The following is a 22356-nucleotide window of genomic DNA, read 5'->3' on the forward strand; positions in this document are numbered from 1 at the left end:
CCATCTACTCATCCAGCTGTCCATCCATCCATCCATCCATCCATCCATCCATCCATCCATCCATCCATCCGTCTATTCATTCATCCATTCCTTCATCCATCCATTCTTTCAAACAATGGATGAAAATTACTGTTTCCCTTTAGTTTCCTTTCCCACCAGCGTTCAGCAGTCTGGAATGAATGAACTCCTGCTGTGTGTTTGTCATCTCCAGTACAACTCTATTCCCAGTGCTGAGGGCCTTCCATGGTGCTCATTTAGACAGTCACAGAAACTGGTTCCAGATGAGGACACATCTGAGGAAACCTTGAGTTCATTATTGGATCAAACAGAATGATTCAGAAAGAAATTTTTAAAGAGTGTGTGTTTGTGCGTGTATGTGTGTACGTGTGTGTATGTATGTGTGTTTGTATGTATGTGTGTGTCACAGTTGAAACAGTGACCTTTCCCACTCATGAATGCAGGTCTGTCTGCACCCGTGCCCCGGGGTCGTAAAGGCAAGAAGCTGAAGAACCAGCTGAGTCCCCCGGAGCTGAGCAACGCTGATTGGCTGGTTCACTGTAATCCAGAGGTGGTGCTCCAGGATGACAGCTATAAGAAACATCTCAAACAGCACTGCAACAAGTGAGTCTTATTGTCACTCTCTTTTTCAGCTGTGAGCAACTTCTTTACATTTGATCATTTTAGCTCGTGCTAATTTATTTAGTGAAGCCTTTTTTTTAGCCTAGTCCTGCCCTGAAACTGTTCTTTAATCACCAGTGTATTAGTTCTGTTCAAACCGAGAAGTGCTCCACGTGACCTGATAAAATCTGATTTATATCATTTATAAGTACTGAGATTGTGAAGACAGTGAAAAAAACAACATTAGTTGTGAAATGAGAGAAAGGAAAAATTGAACAAAACACTTGTTTTTATAAACCTTGATTTAATATGCCGTGGTTTTGCTCTTTTGAAGACGCTTTGTTTGTGTGTGTGTGTGTGTGTGTGTGTGTGTGTGTGTGTGTGTGTGTCCGTGTGTATATGTGTTTTGTTTTGGATGTCTTTAGGCATGTGTTTATTCTTTGGCAGAGATTCTACAGTGTCAGTTGTAGTAGTTCTGGCCAAAGAGAGAGGGTGGTTTGTCCTCTGTTATGGACGGTTTTGAGGTACAGACACTTTCAGTAACTGAGGGTAAAGGAGTGTGTTTATGTCTCTGACAGAGTCCTTCTGAGGGTGCGGATGCTTTACTACCTGAAGGTGGAAGTGCTGGGAGAGGCAGCTGACCAAGCGCTGGAGGGAATTCCTGCCAGGTACTACATTACCCAGAATGTACCTCGCCACCCAGTTTGCTGTTAGGACCTGTAGATCTTTAAATGAGGGACCATACGATGTGTAACTGCATTTTAACAGTTAGTCTGTCATTGATCTAATAGAGTCCCTTGTGTGGTTTGCTAAACATATCTGAGACAGAGCCCTGGCATTGTGTGTGTGTGTGTGGGTGTATGTGTGTGTGTGTGCGACCAAATCAGTTTAATACTTTTTGTCATTCCTATTGTATGTATGATATGTCCTTTACTGGCTGATGCACTGAGGATGCAGTACACTTATTCTGTTTTTCTCATATTTAGTGTAGGGTTAGGATTTCAGTAGGTGTGATTGTTTTAGTGTTTGGTTAAATACATTTTACTGATCCATGTTTTTAGGCCTTAGGTCTTACATTGCCCAGCATTCCCCTCATCCCCTAGTTCTGTGTTAGGAACAGCAGATCAGAGAGGCAATGTGATATATAACTGTATTTTAACAGTAAATCTGCTGTACTAATGCACCTTTTCTCTCTGCATCACGTAATATAGATCCAGATCCTTTTACTAGTTTACTTTTTAGTGTATCTGTCTGTATTTCCACTGAGTGTGTTTCAGATGTGTTGTGTTTTGTGTAGGTGAGGTTATTATGTTCTGATGCTGTGTATGTGTATGTGTGTTGAAGAAGTAAACTGATGGTGAGAGTACTAGGTTCTGATGCTGTGTGTGTATTTATTCAGTAAACTGGGGGAGAGGTTACTAGGTTCTGATGCTCTGTGTGTGTGTGATGTTTGTTTGTGTATTTGTTCAGTAAACTGGGGGTGAGAGTACTAGATTCTGATGGTCTGTATGTGTGTGTGTGTGTGTGTGTGTGTGTGTGTCTCTATTTATGCAGTAAACTGGGGGGTGAGGTTGCTAGGTTCTTATGCTGTGTGTGTGTGTGTGTGTGTGTGTGAGTGTGAGTGTATGTGTGTGTGTGTACTTATACAGTAAAGTGGAAGTGAGTTTACTAGATTCTGATGTTCTCTGTGTGTGTTTGTGTGTTTATACAGTAAACTGGAGGTTGCTCTGCCTGATATTGATTATATCGAGATTCCAGCTGGCTGGTGGGATGCTGAGGCTGACAAATCCCTCCTCATAGGAGTGCACAAACACGGTGAGACTGGGAATGTCTGGGAATCCTGCTTTTACGATGACCTGTCCTGTCCGTCTATTCTTATACTAACCTCTTTTTTTTTTTAACCTTGGTAGTGAGTGTGTGTGGGTGTCTGCGTGTGTGTACATGTGTTTGTGTATTTATACAGTAAGCTGAAGGTGAGGTTACTAGATTCTGATGCTCTGTGTGTGTGTGTGTGCGTGTGTGTGCGCGTGCGTGTGTGAGTCTGCGTGTGTATGTTTTTGTGTGTGATTACAAAGCCCCGGATTATACTGGACTCCTGCTAAGGGAGCTGGAAGCAACCGGAAGAAAGTGCTAAAAATAGCAGGCGGTTTATAGTCATGCTCTGAAAGGTCTTGAGACACGCTTCTGAAAACATCTTGAAATGTTTTAAAGTATTTTAAAAAATCACAGAGTGAATTACAAATAATTTGCTGAAATGTTCATATTTATTTGTAACTGTAATCTTGATTGTAAGTAGATTAGCTCATTAGATTGAATCATGCTAGGTCTTAAAGTAGAATGATCAGAGTAACACTTCTCAGAGTTTTTGTTCACCAAGCTCTCTGAGAACCCGCTGTGTAAAAGCTTGTATAATAAATAACACTGAGAAATAGAAGATTATGCTCACCACACATGAATAACACAGGAAACAATGACCAAATATAGCTCTGTGTATTTCCTCTATGTTTCAACACTAGGTTAGTTTACAGAGGAGTTTTCCAGCAGCTGCAGTAAGGAACATTGGGCTTTCTTTAATAAAAAGAGATGGTTGTGTTTGGACACTGGATAAGCTCCTGTGCCAAACAACATTAAGCTGCTTTGACAGCTACACTGTGTATGTGACTTTATAATGACTTTTATTGTGACTGTTTTGCTATGGCAATAAGTCAGACAGTGAGTGAATGAGTTGTTAAAACATCCAGTGAACTGACAAAGCAGGAGAGTGCCTTGAAACACCACAGGTACACACTGTATGCCACTGCCTTAAGCAGGTACACCCCTCCTGCCACTACACTGGTCTACAGCTGCACCGCCCTGCATGATACACACACCCACACACACCCCAAGATTATAGTCATAACTAACACCAAATCGTCTGTATGAAATTTACATACTGTAATACTGTAACAGTAAACACAGACACGAGCACAGCTGACACTCTCGTCCACCTCCCCCTACATCACAGTGTAAACCCACAGCTCTGAGACAAATGACTTTAAATGTGTGACACTGGTCAACTCAGTCTTTGTAGTTTTACTGCTCTACACTTACAGTAGGGATATTTTACAAAGCCCAGTTCTCTGTTGTTGTTGTTGTTGTTGTTGTTTGTTTTGTTTTTTTTCCTCAGAAGTTACCTCCATATTTATTGTGTGGATTGATGCATGTATTTGTTGGTTTGTTTGCTTGTTTGTTTGTTTCCAACAGTTTTAAATGAACTTTGCATTGACTCTCAGTAGTTGTTCATTAGAAGTTTTCTGTAGAAGCTTTGCTGGATGTTATAGAGTGCTGTGGAGGCAACATGGAGAAGCAAAAGCGAAGCTACAATCTGATTTTTCTGTGGCCTTTTCCTGCCTGCAGTCTACTGGCCTGGTTCCTTTTCCTGAGCTTTTTATTTAAACGCCTGGGTCACTCAGAGAGAAACTTTGCAAGGTTAAACAAAGCGGGTGTTTGTTTTTAATTCAGACAGAATGATAATTCAAATTCTGTTAACGTAATACAGATGGAACAACTAAGCTTGTGTGAATGACCGCTGACTGGGCAAACACATATTTACCATAACATACACACATACATGGACAAAAATCCTTGTTATAGCATGGACAATGTTTTTTCAGAGCGCAAATATTTATCACCATTTAAAAAATGCAGTTAAAAAAAGCAATTAAATCGTTCAATATCTGTGATACATTTACCTGTACTGGTCCCTGTGAGTGTTTTACATAACACTTACAAGTTATCAAATGCCATGGTTTTGCTGTGTAGTACCAGTTAGGGGGTTGTGAGCATTGTGGGGCGCGCGTGCATGTGCATGTGTGTGTGTGTGCGTGTGTGTGTGTGTGTGTGTGTGCGCGTGCATGTGTATGTGTGAGAGAGAGGGAGAGAGAGAGTAATCCATTCTTTGGTGCAACCTAAGCTACGAGGGGCCCCAGAATAGGGCTATCTAGAGACATGTTTTGAAACTCATACCTGAAGACATGCAGTGTCATGTTATCACCTCCAGACATGTTGGGGAAAAAAATTCCATTAACATGTTTCTAGAATACTATGTATAACATCTTGAGACATGTCATCAATGTTTGGAAAATAGCCTTTTGGCTACAGAATATGAGATAACAGTGCACAGTATCAGTGACTGGGAACATATTATCAGCGTAGATGAGCAAAATAGTGTCTTGTGTATGTACTGCATTTGTTCCCAGTACTCATCAATCTGTCTTTTTTCTGCTGTGCTCTTTAACACTTTAAAACAGAAAAAGCAAGCATACTATAAAACTTAACACACTGACTGACACAGTGCCGTGTGATTTCGTGCAGACGGTTGTCATCTGACACACACACTTTAGTACCAACAGCAACACACAAAAAGTCTGGAGTATCAGGTACGAATCAGCTTTAAACTGAGACTGTGGTTACTTCAGTCAGATCCAAGTCCTCTTGTTAGTGCCGTTTGAATGGGATTCTGTGAGACATCTGCAGGTGCGGTATTAAAATGCCTTAAACCTGAATGTGAAGAAGAAAAGAAAACACTTTGAGACATGTACATATTTCATGATGACACAAGAACTTCTCTAGTTTAAGATTTCTCTGAAGACTTGGGTTGTAGTTGGACATGAAGGAGGAAACTTTGGGAGGGCTCTCCTCTAGCCAGGACATGGGAATTCTCCATGTTACTACTCTGCCATTATCAAATGTCAAACAGTTCAGACTTGTCATGTTTTGGGTTGAACTGTAGGTGATTGTGTATGTGTGTGTGTGTGTGTGTGTGTGTGCGCGCGCGCATATGTGTATCTGTGTTTGCAGGCTATGAGCGATATAATGCCATGCGTGCGGACTCTAAACTCTGTTTCTTGGAGCGTGTGGGTATGCCTGACGAAGCCGCACTGTCAGCCGAACAGGGGGGAGTTGAACCTGTGACAGATTTACCTGACAGGTAACTGACGTCCCTCTGTAATAGCAACGGGTATCTCGTTCAGCAGGTGTTCTTGCCTACCTGACACCTAACGCCAATAAGACACCCCCCCCCCTTCATTTCACCAAGTTACCCTCAACTCACTCAACTGCTCTACACACAGATGACTCGTATGTAAAGAATACATTTTTATTTCATTTTTAAGAGGATACAGGTATAAAAAATTAAATATATTTAGAAGACAGGTTTAAAGTACTATTGTAAATATTGATAAATGTTATTTCTAAAAGCTGTTTTGTGTAGCCTTCTGTAGGTCATCTGTGAAAAGACACCAAAGTTCACATTTGTGTGTCTGTGAAACAAATCTGTTGGGGGGTTTTGTTTTGTTTAATTTATGCGTTCATTTTGTAGTGTCTGCAAGAGTGATGAAGTGAAAGAGGAAGTAAAGAACGAGATAAAAGAAGAGGTGAAGGACGAGGTGAAGGACGAGGTGAAAGAGGAGGTGAAGGAAGAAGGGAAAGAAGAGGCAGATGAAAAGCCTAATGGAGTGGAGGAGGGGAAAGAGGAGATTAAGGTGTGAACCGGTTTTTGACATTTAAAACGTATATTTCCTCACTCGTTTGTCTAACATTACAAACTTGGGTTCAAGTTAATTTTTCAGAGTAATAGACATTTCTGTGTGTGTGGTTTTTTTCCTCCTCACAGGAGGAGACCAGCTCTTTCCCAGTCACACCTGAGAAACTGCAGCCCTCTGTCACTGGTGAGTGTGGGTGACTATAGCCAATCAAATGCCACATTGGCTTGGATCAGACAGACTTATATCTGTAATTGTGTGTGAGTGTGTGTGAATGATCCGTTTTAATTGAATCAGCTTCTTATATGTCTTGTTTTATCCCTTTATCCCTTCTTTGCTTTTCTTTTTCTTTTGTTTTGTCTCTTCTCTCCTCTGTTCATGCAGCGTCAGTGCCATGTGATTTCGTGCAGACGGTTGTGGAGCAGGGTAGGGCGGTGTGGCCGACAGGCTCCTCCCTCACGGCACGTCTACGCCGTCTCATCACGGCCTATCAGCGTTACACGCGTCGCGAGCCTCTTCGCCACGACTTCCTCGTGCACGAGGGCGTCGGGCCGGTTGCCTGGCAACTGGGGGAGGAGCTACGGCGCTGTACGGCCGAGCCTGACCCAGTATTCTTGGAGTGGCAGAGGAGGTGAGTGATGTCATGACATGGGGTCTAAATGATTTGGAGTCACTGTCAGCTATTCACTCAGAGATTAAGTCAGCTCCAGTTCATTCAGTTTAATTGTAGCTCATTAAATTCATTCAGTTATTTCAATTATTGTATTTAGTTATTCAGTTGATTGGTTTAATTATAACCCGCTCAGTATTTTTGCTTGCTTGTTTTGAAGTGAACATTGTTTATTCACTGAATGTTGGTAGGCTGCACTATTTCAGTGTTGCAAATGCACATGCTTTCTGTCCAGCTTCTGTCAAAGCAAATGATAATATCAAACACAACATAAGGGGCTGTTGCACAGCACACGTGAGGCAGGTGTGAATGACCAATTCTCACAAACTTTCCTTTACAAATCAGTCCATTTGTTGTTCTTTTGACCAGGTGGACAAGGCGCGAACAGGCAGATTTTTATCGCACCGTGTCCTCGTTTGGTGTGGTGTACGACCCAGAGAAAAAGGCTTTTGACTGGAGCCAGTTCCGTTCTTTTGCTCGTCTGGATAGGAAAACAGATGAGAGTTTGGAGAGATACTTCTATGCCTTTGTGTCCATGTGTCGCACTGCTTGCAGATTACCGCCCAGGAAGGATGAAGGTAGAGATGGATAGAGTGGAGTGTGGTTGTCACGAAATGGAATGTTGATGGGTTCGGGATAGGAATGGCTGATGAAAGTAATGTGAATTTTTAAGGACTGGTAGATTTCATTGTAGTTTTTTTGCCACTAAAATGACAAAATTTAATTACTTTTATACAATATGTTTTCAGAACAACTTTATTACAAGGTCTCTCTCTCTCTCACACTCTCTCTCTCTCGATCTGTTTGTTCCTTAGGTCCCGTGGATCCCTCTTTGTTGGTGGAGCCTCTCACTGAGGAGCGCGCTGCCCGTACCCTCTACCGTATTGAGCTGCTGCGTAAAGTTCGGGAGCAGGTACTGCGTCACCCACTCTTGGGTCAGCGACTGCAGCTGTGCCAGCCGAGCCTTTACCTGCCCGTGTGGTGGGAATGCGGGAAGCATGACCGCGACCTCCTGATCGGCGTTGCCAAGCACGGACTTAGCCGCACAGAGTACTACATCCTCAATGACCCCCAGCTCTCCTTCCTGGAGGCTCATCGAAACTACGTGCACAAAGAGAACCATGGGTACCACGTGCAGGGCATGCCTCACCACCACTGCTGCCTCTACGATACCAACCTCGGGCACTGCCACTCACCTCAGCCCCCCGAATACCACCCCACACCTTCCCATCATGGCCACGCCCACACACACATCCACACGCACATGCACCACCACTCGGAGCCGGTGGCCTCCGACCCCTGCAGCACCCTGGGTATGAGCACCGGTCCCAGAGAAGGGTTTCTGGACTGCCCCCCTCTGGATGACTCTCTCGAGCTTACGTCTCTGCAGCATGATGGCCTGGCGTCGGACTCGCTCCACGGCAAGCCCAGCAAAGAGGCCTTCAATGGTTTCCCCTTCAACTCTGCATCGGGAGGCCAGAGCATGCTCAACTCGTACGGTGTCCAAGGAGACCTGGGCGGAGGACAAGGGGATATGGCTGACTCCATTGCTGGGAAGCTGCGCAGTGACGTGTTGGTCGGGGAACAGGGGTCGTCGGAGGAGACCGGGCTGATGGCCCCCTCGGTGGAGCTGGATGAGCTCCAGACACCCTGGGAGAGCTCCGACCATACCAGCGCCACTGACATCTTCAACGAGGCCGACCCCATCCTGGGCACGCCCGCCTTGGAGACGGGATTCCTCGACGCCGGGCAGCCCGCAGATGGGCCGGAGGGTGACGAAACATTGACAGACTGCCTGAACATGGCCAGCTCTGACTCGCAGAGTAACCCCGTCGAGCCACTCGCTCCCAGCTTCATGCTGTTCAAGGACCTCAGTGTCGGTGAGAGAGCCGTGGGGCAGTCGGATCTGTCGGCAAGTCCTCCTGAATATGTACCTCCACCTCCCCTCACACTATCGGACATGAACCTCCATCAGGCTCCTCCCGTCAGCGAGGAGCCGGAGGAGAAGCTGAGCGACTCTGACATCACTCACAGCATGGCCAGTCCTGGGGACAGGACAGAAAGCGTGGGCTTCGAGTTCGAGAAGGAAGACCTGTCACGAGACAGTCACAGTATGGAGGACACAGTTCTGGAGTCTGAGGAAACCTTAGAGGGAATGAGCATTGGGTCAACAGAAGAAAACCCGGAAGATAATAGGCTGGAATCCCAAAAGGGAACCTCAGAGGAGAATGTTTCAGAGCTACAAAAAGAGGCCCTAGATCTAGAACACCCAAAAGGCCAGCTGAAGGAGCCGTTAGCAGATCCCAGTCAGGAGCAGTTAATGGATTCAAGCAGAGTATCTCTGGAGGAGCCCTGCCAAACAGCCTTACGGGAGCCAGTGGAAATCCCCTTAGGAGATCCATGTGATGGTAATTTAAAGGAGCATTGTGAGGAGAGGCCCAGTGAAGACTCCACACTGGAACCTCCTGAAGAGTCTTCGGAGGAAAGGCGCTCTGACGTGCCCTGTCCGGAACCTTCTGAAACCACGGTAGGGAGCACTCTAGGTGAACCTCTCTCAACAGCTGGGCCTTCACCGCCGTCTCCGCCCTCGACCCCGTCCCTACCCCTCCCTCCACCCGACACCTCCACCTCTCCTGAACCTGGCATAGTCTCCAACATCAAGCAGGAGTTCCTGATGGATCCAGCCTGCTCAGAGATGAAGCCAGAACCTGACAGCACCACCCTCACACCCCATCTGGAGCAGACTGAGGTGCTGGACATTAAGAGTGAGATCAAGGAGGAGCAGGCAAAGACTCCAGGTATGAAACAGAATGCTGTCTTTTGCCTATATCATCATACTGCTTTCTTCAGTCTGTGAACACGTTGCAGAAAGTTTGTGAGAGAGAATTCCTCTCGTTCCTGTTTGATGACTTCAAAGAAAATCTCTAGTAATAGAATGTGCAGCAAGCAGAGTTTTCTGTAAAGTTCTTACACATATCCGAATGTCTCCCAGACATGGCAGTAAGTCTGTGTCACTGCGTTACAAGAGTAGTTTCAGAAGTTACAGATCACATTCCGGTTCACAAAATTAAATTGTGCTCATGAAGTTTTGAGTTTCCCAAACCAACTATCTCATTCATCCCAAACTGCTCACTGTTTTGGCACTTTGAATGTGTACTTATGGATTCCTCAAGCTTAGGACTCCTCAAGAGTTAGGACAAGTCACTGAATCCTGGTCCGAGTGGCCCTGGAGTTACTGCCAAGTCTTCCCTCCTCAGACCAGTTCTCAACAGCTCTTTAATCGTGGTTGTACAAACCCTCTGTGAGAGAGTCTTATCAGGTTCAGTTCTTGGCTGTGGGTTTTGTTTTAGTTTTGTTTTTGTTTTTTTCCTCTCTCAAGAGGAGCTCTTGAAACAGAGTACAGCCTTGTCTCATAATCACTGCCATGCAGACGCAAGTCACTGAGAAGAAAGGCACGTAAAGCTGGTTGTCAAGGCAGCCACCGATTGATCCAGTGGTTGGGATGTGATGACATTTGTTGAAACTGTTTTCTTCCAACGTTCCCTGTTAAAGTGCCTTTGGAGTTAGCAGTAACAAAAATGTGTGCCCAGTGCATGTGTGTGTCAGCTGGGCTCTTTCTCAGGACACATACTATGCATCACTGAATGTGTGTCTTCAGTTTTTCAGTACAGAGGAACTGTGACTTTAAAAAAAAAAAAAAAAAAAAAAGGAATAAGAAAGTTGTTCAAGAAAAGTCATTTAAGATTTTGAACTCTTAAAACACAGAGTGAGTGTTGACATCTGTATACACACATATACAATCAGAGTTGTGTTTAGTTATAATGGCAAATGGCAGTTTAGTTATGGATTTGGATTATGTCTATCACTAAAGTTTTGGAGAATAACAGTGGATGTGGTGTGCTTAGTTTTCAAATTCTGTTGCATTTTGAATGTGTACTGCCTCTGTAAAAGCCATTGCACTAGTCCATTGTGTGAAATAGGCAGAGCCTCAGTTGTTACTGTTGTGATTAATATGCAGTACCTCAGTGTCTAATGTATTTTCTGTGTACTGTAATGTGTAATTTCTTACTTTGTAGTTTTAGGGCTGTTACTGTGACTCCAAATGCATAACATTTCTAAGCTTTTTGTTAGTAATGTGAGAAATGTTCAAACGCCGTAGGCTTGTTCAGGCCATTGTGTTAACACAGTTCTAGAGTCTGATGATATTATGATTAACCAGAAAGCAGCGTGTGTGTGTTTGTGTGTGCGTGTGCGTGCGTGCCTGCATGTGTGTGTGTCGGCCAGATGTAGTGTCTTTCTGCTGAGTCATAATTTTGTAACGGTTGTGTGTGTCCAGGTCTGCTGGTGGATGGTTACGTGGAGGCTCCGCGGTTTGCCCCGCCCATGTCTGTGTGTGACATCACGGACTCTGTCCCTGATGTGAGGGAGCCAACCATCGCCCAGCTGCTGCAGGAGAAAGCTCTTTACTCCTTCTCTGAGTGGCCCAAGGTGCCCTGGCCCTGTCTGTCTGTGTGTCTGTGGGCCTAAGTGTGTGTGTGTGTGTGTGTGTGTGTGTGTGTTTACGTCTGTGTATACCAGTGTGTGCTTATATGTCTGTGTATGTCTATATGTCTGTGTGTGCGTGTTGTGAATATCTTTTGCTCATTCATAATTGAATATTAATATTCCTAGTCCCCCCACACTGTGCCCCTAACTCAAACACTGCATGGCCATTGCTCAACCAAAGTTGCCCACAGCATCTCGAGACTGCTTATCGAATATGGTCTCCCCGTCACTAAAATGTTTTTTTCTAAAAGAATTTCATGCCTCGTTCCAGGGGGATAAGTTTAATTTCTTGACAGTTTTTAATATAGTCTCAGTGTTTCTTTCACTGTGAATGTGACTTCTGAGCCACACGTTTGGTTTTAGTGCCCTCACTGGTTTACTTCACTCAAAACTTCCTTAAACCTGCTCCTCATGCAGTGGATGTAAAACCTGTAGCAAAGCCCTGTTACCGTCATTCACTATTGTTGTTATGGTTACATACCTTTGCATGTATCATGAGCATTGACTTAAAATGGCGATTAAACTTTTGACTGGATCTGTGTTTGGTTCATGTTCCTCCACAGGACAGAGTGATAATGAACCGCATTGACAGTATCTGCCACGCCATCCTAAAGGGCAGGTGGCCCTCCTCCAGTCAGCAGTACGAGTCTCCTAGTTCACTGGCCAACACCTGCATGGCCAACAACAGCCACCCCAGGCCTGGCTTCCTGCCCCCCCGCATAGCCCCCACCCAGAGCCTTAACTTCAACATCACCCCACCCGTCCCACGCATAAACAAGGTGACCGAGTGGTTTTGAGTATCCTCAGACAAGACTTAAATAGGCATGCTTAGTAAAGAGCCCTGGAACAAATGCACATTGGTCTTAAATTATCTAACTGCATACAGTTGTCAAACAGATGAGAAATAAAATTGGACAACAATTCTAAACGTGGAAGTACGTTAGATTAAATCAAGTCAGCTTAGTCAAATGACTGCACCTCTCTTCTAGAAATGTTCTACCACAGCAATCACAAATAAAATAAACACACGACACAAGCACACACACTGCACACACTGAACACAGACTATCATACTATATGTACTCACTATACACATGTGACATCATTGGTACAATTAGTGTCCACAGCAACACCTCTTAACACAGAACTATTAACACTGTTACAATAAGACCTTCAAACACTATTGTCGCTGTTTACAGTCTTAACTTTTTCAAGCCGGCTTGAAGTTTATTGACAAAGTTTGCTCTCTAGTTTATCATAGCTGACCTCATTAACATGTCCTGGTTTCTCTGTGTTGGTCCCTTTGCTGTCTGGTCTCCCCAGGAGAGACTGGTGACCCCTGCGTTTCTGTCTGAGATAAAGCGAGGTAGACGAGAGTTTGACTTTGAGACGGAGGCTTTGTCCAAACCATGCCACTCAGGGGAGAAGATCCCCGTAAGCGTCCCTCACCGCGACGGCTCTCTACTCCTTAACGGCTGGCAGGAGACGGCCATGGACCTGTCCAAGCCTGCGGAGTTGGGGATGACCACAGAGCCCGGTCACATGACCCACACCGTCCACTCCACCTCCCATAAGATGACCTCACTGGGCTCCATCCAGAGCTCCCTGGGATTGGACATGGCCGGGATCCTGCAGGCCGGTCTCATCCACCCCGTCACCGGGCAGATCGTCAACGGCAACCTGCGCAGAGATGACTCCATCATGAGGAGGAGGAGGGGCCGCAGGAGAAACGTGGAGGGTCCTGACCTCGGCTTCATCAAGAATCGCAGCATGCACCTCCCCGAACAGCAGGTTAGTGCAGAGGGAGGAGAGAATTCTGCACTTAGTTATGGGTGGATAGAGGGATGGACTGACACATGAAAGACAGAGAATGAGTGAAAAGGGCAGTGAAGAGACTGCTGAAGATGAGGTATAACTGCATGAATGTTTTTTAGTCTGTCGATCAGTAATGCCATAGGCAGGCTGATGGTGTATTATTTTGGTCTAAGCCTATATTCGGTGGAGACAGATGTTGAGTTGTGCGGAGACATATGGGAACTACATTTAAATGAATTTTCCCATCATTCCCACAGCAGCAACATGAGACTCAATTGCAGCTAATCATCCTGTGAAGAGTACAGATGGTAAAAACATGGTCTTGAGATTTGATTATCAAAAATCTGAATTAGAATCTAACCAACAGGCTGTATAGTCATGAGGATTGGTTTGGATGGTCATGAGAGTGGATTTCTGATTATAGTTTGGCAAATGGGTTTGGCATGCTGTAGTTTCACTGAATCCTTGTGTGTGTTGGTATACGTGTGTGTGTGTGCGCGCGCGTGTGTTTGTGTGTGTGTGTTTGTGTGCGCGCGTATGTGTATGTTTGTGTGTGTGTGTGTGTGTATTTGTGTGCCTGTCTTACAGGCTCTGTCAGCAGAGAGCATCAGTCACCCCATCGTCTCGTCCACATCCTCTCAGACAGAGCGACCCACATGTCCGCCTCCCACCCAGCCACCCAAAGCTCCCAGTATGGACAGAGAGTCCGCCAGTAAGGGGCTGATGGAGTGGCTAAGACAGAACCCCACATACAGTATGGACGTGCCAGCTTTTCCGCCGGTTAGTCATGCCCCCTCTGCACTCCACCGTATCACAGACATACTACTCAAAAAGAAGCTTCCGGTGTGTTTGAGTCGCATGCTCAATGTTTATAAGTTGGAGAATTGTGTTCATACTGGCCATGCTGTGTCTTTTAATGTGTCCCATGATGCCTCTGTGTATTTGTGGGGTTAACAGTTGACTCACGCTAATGTTCCTGGGTGTGTGTGGAGAGCACTGAGAGTTTGCCATAAAAGAGATGAAGACACTGAAATTGGTGTGTTTTAGTGTGAGAATGAAGGATAATAATAATGACCCAGTCATTTGTTACGTGTTTAATCTATGCTCTGAGCTGTTGATTTAAAGTGTGTCTGCACCCACAAATAGTCCAAACCTGGTCAAGGACTTCCATGGTCATTTCAGTGACAGGATGTCAAAACGTGTACTTTTATTCTGTTGAAAATCAGTGTTTGAAAGACCTTCCACACCTAGATCTCCCCTAAAATCCACAGAATACACGGTTAAGAACATCGCTGGCAAGCAGATTGGTTCAGAACTAGGAAGACAATGCACAGAAAATTGGACAAAATGAGAACACTCTGTTCACAAAATGCATTTTATTGTTAACAGCTGTTGTTTTGACCTGTGCCAAATCTTATTGACAACACGAAGAGCGATATAAATAAACAAGTAGGATTAAAATTAGGCGTGAACAGGTCACTGAAAAAGTGCTGCAGGTTTATGATATGAACAGGCCTGCTAGGTCCAGTCTGAGCTTTAGACTGGGACATGGTAAAACTCTACATTCATTTACCCATTTATAGCTCATGTAGGCCTGTTGGGAGCAGGACGTCAGTCTACCCTGCCCAAAACTGAGTCAGAAGGTGCTCTGAAGGTTATAGCTTCCTCCAAATAGAGAGAGAGAGAGAGAGAGAGAGAGAGAGAGAGAGAGAAGCCTGCTGGCTGGAGTGAGAGCAGCAGAGCTCGCTGGCTGTAGCACTGAAATTAGCTTTAGGTTTATCATGCTTGTGGATTTTCTGTCTCTGTTGTAGTCTCAGACTGCTGGAATGTTACATGGCTTTGTGGAGCGGCCTAAGCAGAGGAGGCACCGCTGTAAAGACCCCACTAAACTGGACGTCAACTCCCTGACTGGAGAAGAGAGAGTACCCGTGGTACACCGTAGCACTGGTCGCAGGGTAACACTCCACCCCAAACCAGACCTGGCCTTACTCACTCTGTTCTGCCATCTTTCACTCTTTTACTCTCCCTTTTCTGTGTCCCAAATGGTTCCTGTGTTCACTGCCAGTCTGTTCCTTTACTGACCTCCAGACAGTGACCCCATATAATCCACATTAGTATTCACAGTGCTCACTTTATACACACTCACCTCCAAAGCCGGATTCAACTGAGCAAGAGAGAAAATGAATAAAATCCCTACTGAGCTATATTTTAATTCCTCAGTATATGATTATGAGTATATGATCAGTTGAGTGGAATGAACCACATTCTGCCCTTTTCATATCGACGTCCAGGAACATTAAATGCACGTGTCCGAACCCAGCTCCTGTTGTTCATTTTATTTTAATAAAGTTTCAGGGTGATTATGGAATAATCCATAAAACAGTCTAATGCTGTGGTTCTTTTGTTTCTAGCTTGGTGGCGCTATGGCTCCAGCCATTAAGGAGCTCTCTCGGTGGCTTGACGCCAACTCTGAGTACTGTGTGGCACCTGACTGGGCGGAAGTGGTGAAGCACTCTGTGAGTACTTTAGACCATCCTCCACCATACACCTCCCTCTACCTCTTTGATCAGTCTTACACTAAGATTAGGATCATGTCATCTCTATTGGGTATACTGTTTACACCTGCACTATTTATCACTGTAGAGAAGACAGTGTTAGAACTTTCATCATCTCAAATATAAATCTTTTTTTTTTTTTTTTTTTTTTTTTTAATGGATGTTCTGCATCTGAATCTGATCTGCTGTGTGGTTGCAGGGTTTCCTTCCTGAGGGAAAGTTCACCCGTATCCTGACAGAGCCAGTGTGTCGGGACCCAGGTCCCAGACGGAGGGGACGGAGACCCCGCAGTGAACTGCCCAAATCGGGATCCCTGCTTGCGGAGTCTCCGTCCAGCATGGGGCCGCTCTTCATGAACGGTGGCCTGATCAGTAGCATGGACCTGGTGAGCCTGCAGAACCTGCGAAATGTTCCCGGCATCCCACTGACAGCCGCCGGACTCATGGGGTTCCCACATGGTTTCGCCGCAGTGCCCGCCGGAGAGGCCGATGGAAAGAACGGCTTGGGTATGCTTCCCATGATGCTTCACAGCATGCCAGCCGTACAGCACCCGCCCATGTTTGGTGTGGGAGGGCTCATGAGCCAGCCCCCTCCCACCTCAGCGACACCGTCAGTTTCCACAGCGACACCCGTGAGTGTCGCCACGGTGACATCCTCCTCCATAGCAGTTAGCAACGCCGAGTCTGCCGCCACAAGCGACTGTGCTAACACTAACGCTCAGCCTGCTAACGCGGACAGGAGGAAGGAGGAGAAGCAGATGAGCGGGGAAGGTAGAGCAGGCACCGCGGTAGCTGCGTGTGTGTCTGCGGTTACCGCAGCAACCAGTAGCGGTAGCAACAGCACGAGTATGGCCAGCACCGGCAGCATCAGCACCACAGGCAGTCATCTTACGTTTAACCCTTTCCTAATCCCAGGGATGTCCCACGGACTGCTGTACCCACACATGTTCCTGCCTCACGGCAGCATCATGGCCCTGCCTGCCATGCCTGTCACGGACAGTACCGGCAGCCCCAAGCGCAAGAAGAAAAAAGTAAGGGAAGAAGGTGGAGGAGGGGCTGCAGGAGGAGGCACGGGTGGTGAGAGTGAAAGTGGGAACGGGATGGGTTGCGCGGTTACAGACGGCGAGCCACTGACAGAGCCCAGTGACGGAAACTTGACAGAAAGCACCAGAGAAGAGGGAGGGGATCAGAGTGGAGATGCCACAGAGGAGGTGAAAGGACAGGACTCCTGTGCTCCTCCCGAAGTCAGTACAGAGAAGCACGCTGAAGGTCAGAGAGGAGCAGACGAGGAGGATGGGGGTGAGACAGAAAGAGAAAAGGAGGACAGATTGCCTGAAGGGGAGGAGGTGGAGAGTGGCTCCAGGGAGGACAGAGAATCGCTGTAGGACTCCCATGTTCCTCCTTCTGTTCCAACTTTTCTGTCATGTGTTGTGTCCATCAATGTTCATGTTAAAAAAAAAAAAAAGAAAAAAAAAACAACAGCAACAACAAAAAAACTTTTATTAACCACCTATTAATGTTTGTAATTCTTCTGCTCAAGCTGACAGGTTTCTGTCCACTATCCCTCTCTCCAGAGAATTTGTTCAGTGAGATGGGCATGCATGCATGCAAACGCACACACACAGTTGTTGATGCAGTAGGAGACGGCAGCCCAGCGCCCGAGAATGAGGGGCCTTTGGACTTGTCTTGACGTGGTGGGGTTGTAGCCAGAGGCCTCCTAGTCAGCTGTGGCGGAGGCGGAGAAAAGCGGCCTGATAGACAGGAAAGGGACATCAGAATTGGCCACATGTTCCATCAGACAGTTTCTATGAATGAGAGTCTGTGGACCTGAGAAAGTTCTAGAATGCAGTGAAGGGCTGACGTTGTGCTGTAGAGACAACTGTCTCCATTTTATTGGTGGTGTGAACAGGGTTATAGTAACAGCGCACTCCCACTTTTTTGCACCCCCCCAGTCTGCAGATATTTCTCCTTTAAAATAGCTTAAAATTCATAACCGTTAGTTGGTTATGTCATACAAAATAGTCTTTGAATTCCCTTTGAAAGATTATTGGCCAAATTGCTGCTACATCTCTTTTAAAGGACAGCAAAGTCCAACCATAGCTGGTTGCTGCTATGTTAACATTCTAGTGAAAAAGTATGTAAGCAAACATTAAAATGCAAATCTATACTAAGCTGTCAGATGCAACACTTTGAGTATCATAAATACTCAAATATGAAATGAACACTGCTTGAAATTGATAGCAAAGAACAATCCAGAGGTTTTTTTTTTTTGGTTTTTTTTTTTTAAATAGTTTATTTAAGCAGAGGATATAATCGCAATGCAACTTTGAGAAGATGCCATTTTATCCCTGGTCTCACTGCAGTGAATCATGTTCTGGAGTTGAAAACTTATCAATAACTTTATTTACTGACCAGAACAAGGGCAGAGAGAAAGACTAGTCAAATATGTATTTAAGGGATGTGTATGATTGACCGTGCCCCCTTTATTTATCACCTTAATTTTGACTTAATCTAGAAGATTAGGATTAGGATTGAGTGAATACTCAGACCTCCTGATAAAGCTTTGACTTGTCCAGTCTGTGGAGATTGGTAAGTAGAGAATACAATGACACTAACGCAAGGGGGCGTTGTGGAGATCTGGGACAGGGCCGATCAGTCACAGATGTTGGGTACATATTGACCTCTGACCCTTAGACGTATCTTTTCCAAACAGGCTTAGAAAGGACGCCACAGTTTAGAGGGGAGAGAGACAGAGAAGGATGTGAGCAAAGGGATGCTCTGTGCGAAAAGAAGAAGAAGAAAAAAAGGAAGATAAAGAAAAGCAGTCCATTCCTGTCAGTTTGGTCTGATGTAAGGCAGGACATGGGTTTGCTGGGACGGGGTGGGGTGGGGGGGTACAAAGTCTTGTTCCGTTACACAGAAGAGTTTTCTTTGTGTTCATGGCTCCTCAGAGGCATTTTGGAAATACTGTAGAGTTAGATCCTATTAAGACTTTTTAAAACCATGTCAAATCCATTTTTGCTGTATGTTACTGTTGTTTTTGGTTTTGTTTTGTTTACAAGCACACCATGTTTTCTTTTTCTTTTCTTTTCTTTTCCTTTTTTTTGCCAGTATGTTACTGCATATTGGAGGATATAGAAAAAGCAGTACCAGTGTTCATTGTAATTAACAGACTGTACACTAGATGGACACAAATGATGAAAGAAACATTTATGCCCTTCCCAGTCTCATAACAGGGTCTCCTTTTTTGGATATTCATCTTTGTCTTTCCCTCTGAGTGTAATGTTGAAAGTTTTCTTGCTTTATTTTCAGATATGGAAACATTGTTTTTTATTTTGCACAGTCCTTTACAGTGAACGTTTTCCTTGTAGTCGTATTTTTGTCTAACTTTTTTTTGGCCTTTTTCGTGAGTGTCTGGATGTGTATGTGTGGTCGCATGTGCACACTTACACATCACGGCGTCTGTGGAGGACGGTTTCCAGTGGAACTGTACATTAGTCGTATTGCCCTTATCATCTTTACTGTTGGAAAAAAAAAAAACTGTCATTGTTGCCTTGTCACGTCTTGTGACGCTATAATTTATTTGTTTGGTTTGGCTTTGTTTGTTTGTTTGCTTGTTTTTTTTCTTTGCCAAACTTTCACCAAATATGACATCCTTTGCTTCCTTTTGCTCATCTGTCTTTTTAACGAATTATGTTAAAATTGCCTTATTTAGCATTTTATATATATGGATGTTTTGTTACATCGTAATGTTGGAAAACTGTATATCACAATACTTTTGTGTAGAGGTTGAACGTTTTGAAATGGAATGCATTTTAGCCCCGTTATAGCCTTCTGGTTGTGTCAATACAGGCCTCTGTAAGGTGTCTCCTCATGGTTATGGTTTGAAAACACTCATTTCAAAGCAACATTACTTCTGATTTTACATTGGAATCACCAGATCCTTTTTGTGCAATCTATTTTGAATTGAACATAAACATTTCACAAGCACATTTCACCATATAACACCAGACACAGTGTAAGCACAACAAAATACCAGAGACTAGCCTTTATATATATATATATATATATATATATATATATATATATATATATATATATATATATATATATATATATATATATACACACACACACACACACACACACACACACACACACACACACTCCCTCTTTCAGTCATAAAGCATAGTTCAGAAAACATGCAGTTATACAGTCTGGGTGTGCATACAGACTGTATTAAGCACCATGGCTCCTTAAAGTTGTAATCATTTCTGTGAGCAACAACAAGTCCACCTCACCATATAGCATTGTAGTATTAGTGAATGAATGATTCAGACATCCGCTGATTTTGCATGATAAAGTTCAGACTTGTATGTGATAGGCATCTGATCTGATCGAGAGGCCTTCTGTTTGTCACATTAAAGAGGCCCAGTGTTAATACAGCCAGAGAGGGAAGACAGGAGTGGTCCATTGCAAAAAGAGGGGGGGGAAAGCCCTGACAATGTTGTTTCTGATTGTGCCTATGCTAATCACCAGATAATGTTGTAGCATTTGTTGAATAACGAATTTCTCAACAGGAAAAAAAAAAAAAAGAAAAAACCTGGGTGAACATTGGGGACCTAAGTCAGACAAAGTGATTCTGAGCTTGTGTAGGTTTGGCCTTCTCCAGTCTCTCCTTTCCAGTAGAGCCCTCTGCTAATATCAGTGGTGCAGTTTTTTGAGTACTCTTCGAAGGTCAATGAATATTTATTTTAAAATATCCGTGTCATTATAACACTTCACCTTAACATTTTGTTTTATAAATATTTCTTGTGTCTATGTTCAGCTATTTATCAGACGGTCAGCTACATTTCATCTTTTTGTTTGTTTGTTTCTGTCATGTATTTATTGTTTACTGCTGTTCTGTTTCTGTATGATGGGGTGTTAGTGAGGAGAGGAAGCAGTTTTCCTCGTTCTGCATCACTCATGAAAAAAGAACAACAAAAAAAAAATGAATCTGTCATTGAATGTCCATGTTTTATGTTCCTTTTGACTTCCGTTAAGGCAGAGACAGTAGTGAGATGGCTGCACACTCTCTGTGCATTGCTGGCCCAAACAGCACACACTCCTTTTTGCACGTTGTTGTTGATGTCAAATATCTGTGCAGGTGCCCACTTTCCAGTGTCTCCATGATGTGCTGATCAGAGCATATAGTCTAGTCAGTTATTTGAGAAAGAAAAAAGATACATGTCCCTTAACATGTTAATCTCTGGTTCACAACAGGAAGACATGGTGATATGTTCTGGAATTATAATAATGAAATATGTTGCAAGCTATATTATAAATATTCAAATAAATCACAGATTTAGTCATTTATGGTAGTCAGTCATTACACAGTGTGAAACTGATGTTACCCTGTTGTGTCACTAGCTCTCAGAATTGGAAGGATATTGTTGATACTACATGTTACAAATGTTTTTTGGTACCCTGGTGTCCTGGGTTTCTTTCTCTTTTTTTCTTTCCCTTTCTTTTCTTTTCTTTTTTTTCGTCCCTACATCGACAGACCGGGGAGATGTAGCTTAGTATAACCGGTCAAAGCGCGTTTCCAGAGGAGCAGTAGATCGTCCTACTGCAGCAGGACTTGTCAGATATTGTAGGTTGAATCCGCCCTAGTCAGTGTGGCAAATCCTGTGTCGTAAGATAATTTCTGGACCATACTTATTGTTACAGAGCTACTCAACAAATATGTACAAGTGGGGAGAAGGCGTCAAGAGGCTCCGCCGTTAATGTGCATTTGTGTTTGCATGTCGAGACATGTCGGTCGCGCCAGCTCTCCCTTCAAATAGCCCTTTCAGGACGATTCAGTTTCCAGGTCGCGCAATGCTTGGATGAGCCTTATCGCTAAACTTTTCAGCTGTATCCCGTCTCTCATCTCCTCCACCAGCACTGCTCTCAATACGGACTTAATGGGTAAAAAAAACGGACAGAAGTAACTCCATTTAGGCTGTTCACGCCCATCCAAGACTTTGTGGAAGAACAGTTTTAAGGGAGGGAAGCTACCAGAGGAGTCCTCTTAAAAAATGGGGACTGGACAAAGGAGTATTTCTTATGCATGCTCAGAAGATGCGTTCTTTAGCTGCTTACACGTAGGGCAGTAGGTTGCAGCGCCAGTGTTTACCAAGTGGATGTACGGTAAAAATACATAAATAAATAAAATAAAAATAAAAAAACCTCTTAGTTTCTTTGAACCAAGTACACTCTATATGGGATCCTAATGCTACAATCAGTTTAAAATAAGTAGTCTTGGCCTGAGCTCTGCCACAATACTGAGAGTCCTGGGTTGTTTTTTTGTTTGTTTTGTCCTTTATTTTCCTCTTCTCTGTTACGCTCTTGTACTCCCATATGGACCAATCACATAATTCAAAACATGGTATGTGATCTTTTATTGTGCAATAAAAGATGACGTTCAACTTTCAACTGCGGATTGTATGGAGTGTGTTATTCACCAGTGCACATCTCGGAGTAATGCTGTCGGCTTAGCTTTAGTCTGCTAGGTGATTGTCACTGCGTGCCCCAAACAGGCTTATATTTTTTATATTTTTATATTCAGGCTTATAATTCTTCCATAACTGTTTATTTACATGAAAGTC

General features: G+C 44.2%; 1 protein-coding gene across 1 annotated transcript in view; it reads left to right on the forward strand.

Moving 5' to 3' along the window:
- Positions 1 to 17213, forward strand: part of chd6 (chromodomain helicase DNA binding protein 6) — a 60283-nt gene extending 43070 nt beyond the window's left edge. The window contains exons 22-37 of the mRNA XM_030779104.1: positions 462 to 621; positions 1197 to 1286; positions 2330 to 2433; positions 5458 to 5587; positions 5978 to 6113; positions 6236 to 6245; positions 6525 to 6771; positions 7180 to 7388; positions 7626 to 9608; positions 11147 to 11298; positions 11919 to 12134; positions 12679 to 13146; positions 13759 to 13950; positions 14982 to 15125; positions 15582 to 15686; positions 15925 to 17213. Coding sequence (XP_030634964.1) covers positions 462 to 621; positions 1197 to 1286; positions 2330 to 2433; positions 5458 to 5587; positions 5978 to 6113; positions 6236 to 6245; positions 6525 to 6771; positions 7180 to 7388; positions 7626 to 9608; positions 11147 to 11298; positions 11919 to 12134; positions 12679 to 13146; positions 13759 to 13950; positions 14982 to 15125; positions 15582 to 15686; positions 15925 to 17109 — 5531 coding nt within the window. The 3' untranslated portion in view covers positions 17110 to 17213. The remainder of the gene's footprint in view (positions 1 to 461; positions 622 to 1196; positions 1287 to 2329; positions 2434 to 5457; positions 5588 to 5977; positions 6114 to 6235; positions 6246 to 6524; positions 6772 to 7179; positions 7389 to 7625; positions 9609 to 11146; positions 11299 to 11918; positions 12135 to 12678; positions 13147 to 13758; positions 13951 to 14981; positions 15126 to 15581; positions 15687 to 15924) is intronic.
- The last annotated feature ends 5143 nt before the right edge of the window (positions 17214 to 22356 follow it).

The sequence above is a fragment of the Chanos chanos genome, chromosome 7, assembly GCF_902362185.1.
Source record: "Chanos chanos chromosome 7, fChaCha1.1, whole genome shotgun sequence".
NCBI classification, from domain to species: Eukaryota; Metazoa; Chordata; class Actinopteri; order Gonorynchiformes; family Chanidae; genus Chanos; species Chanos chanos.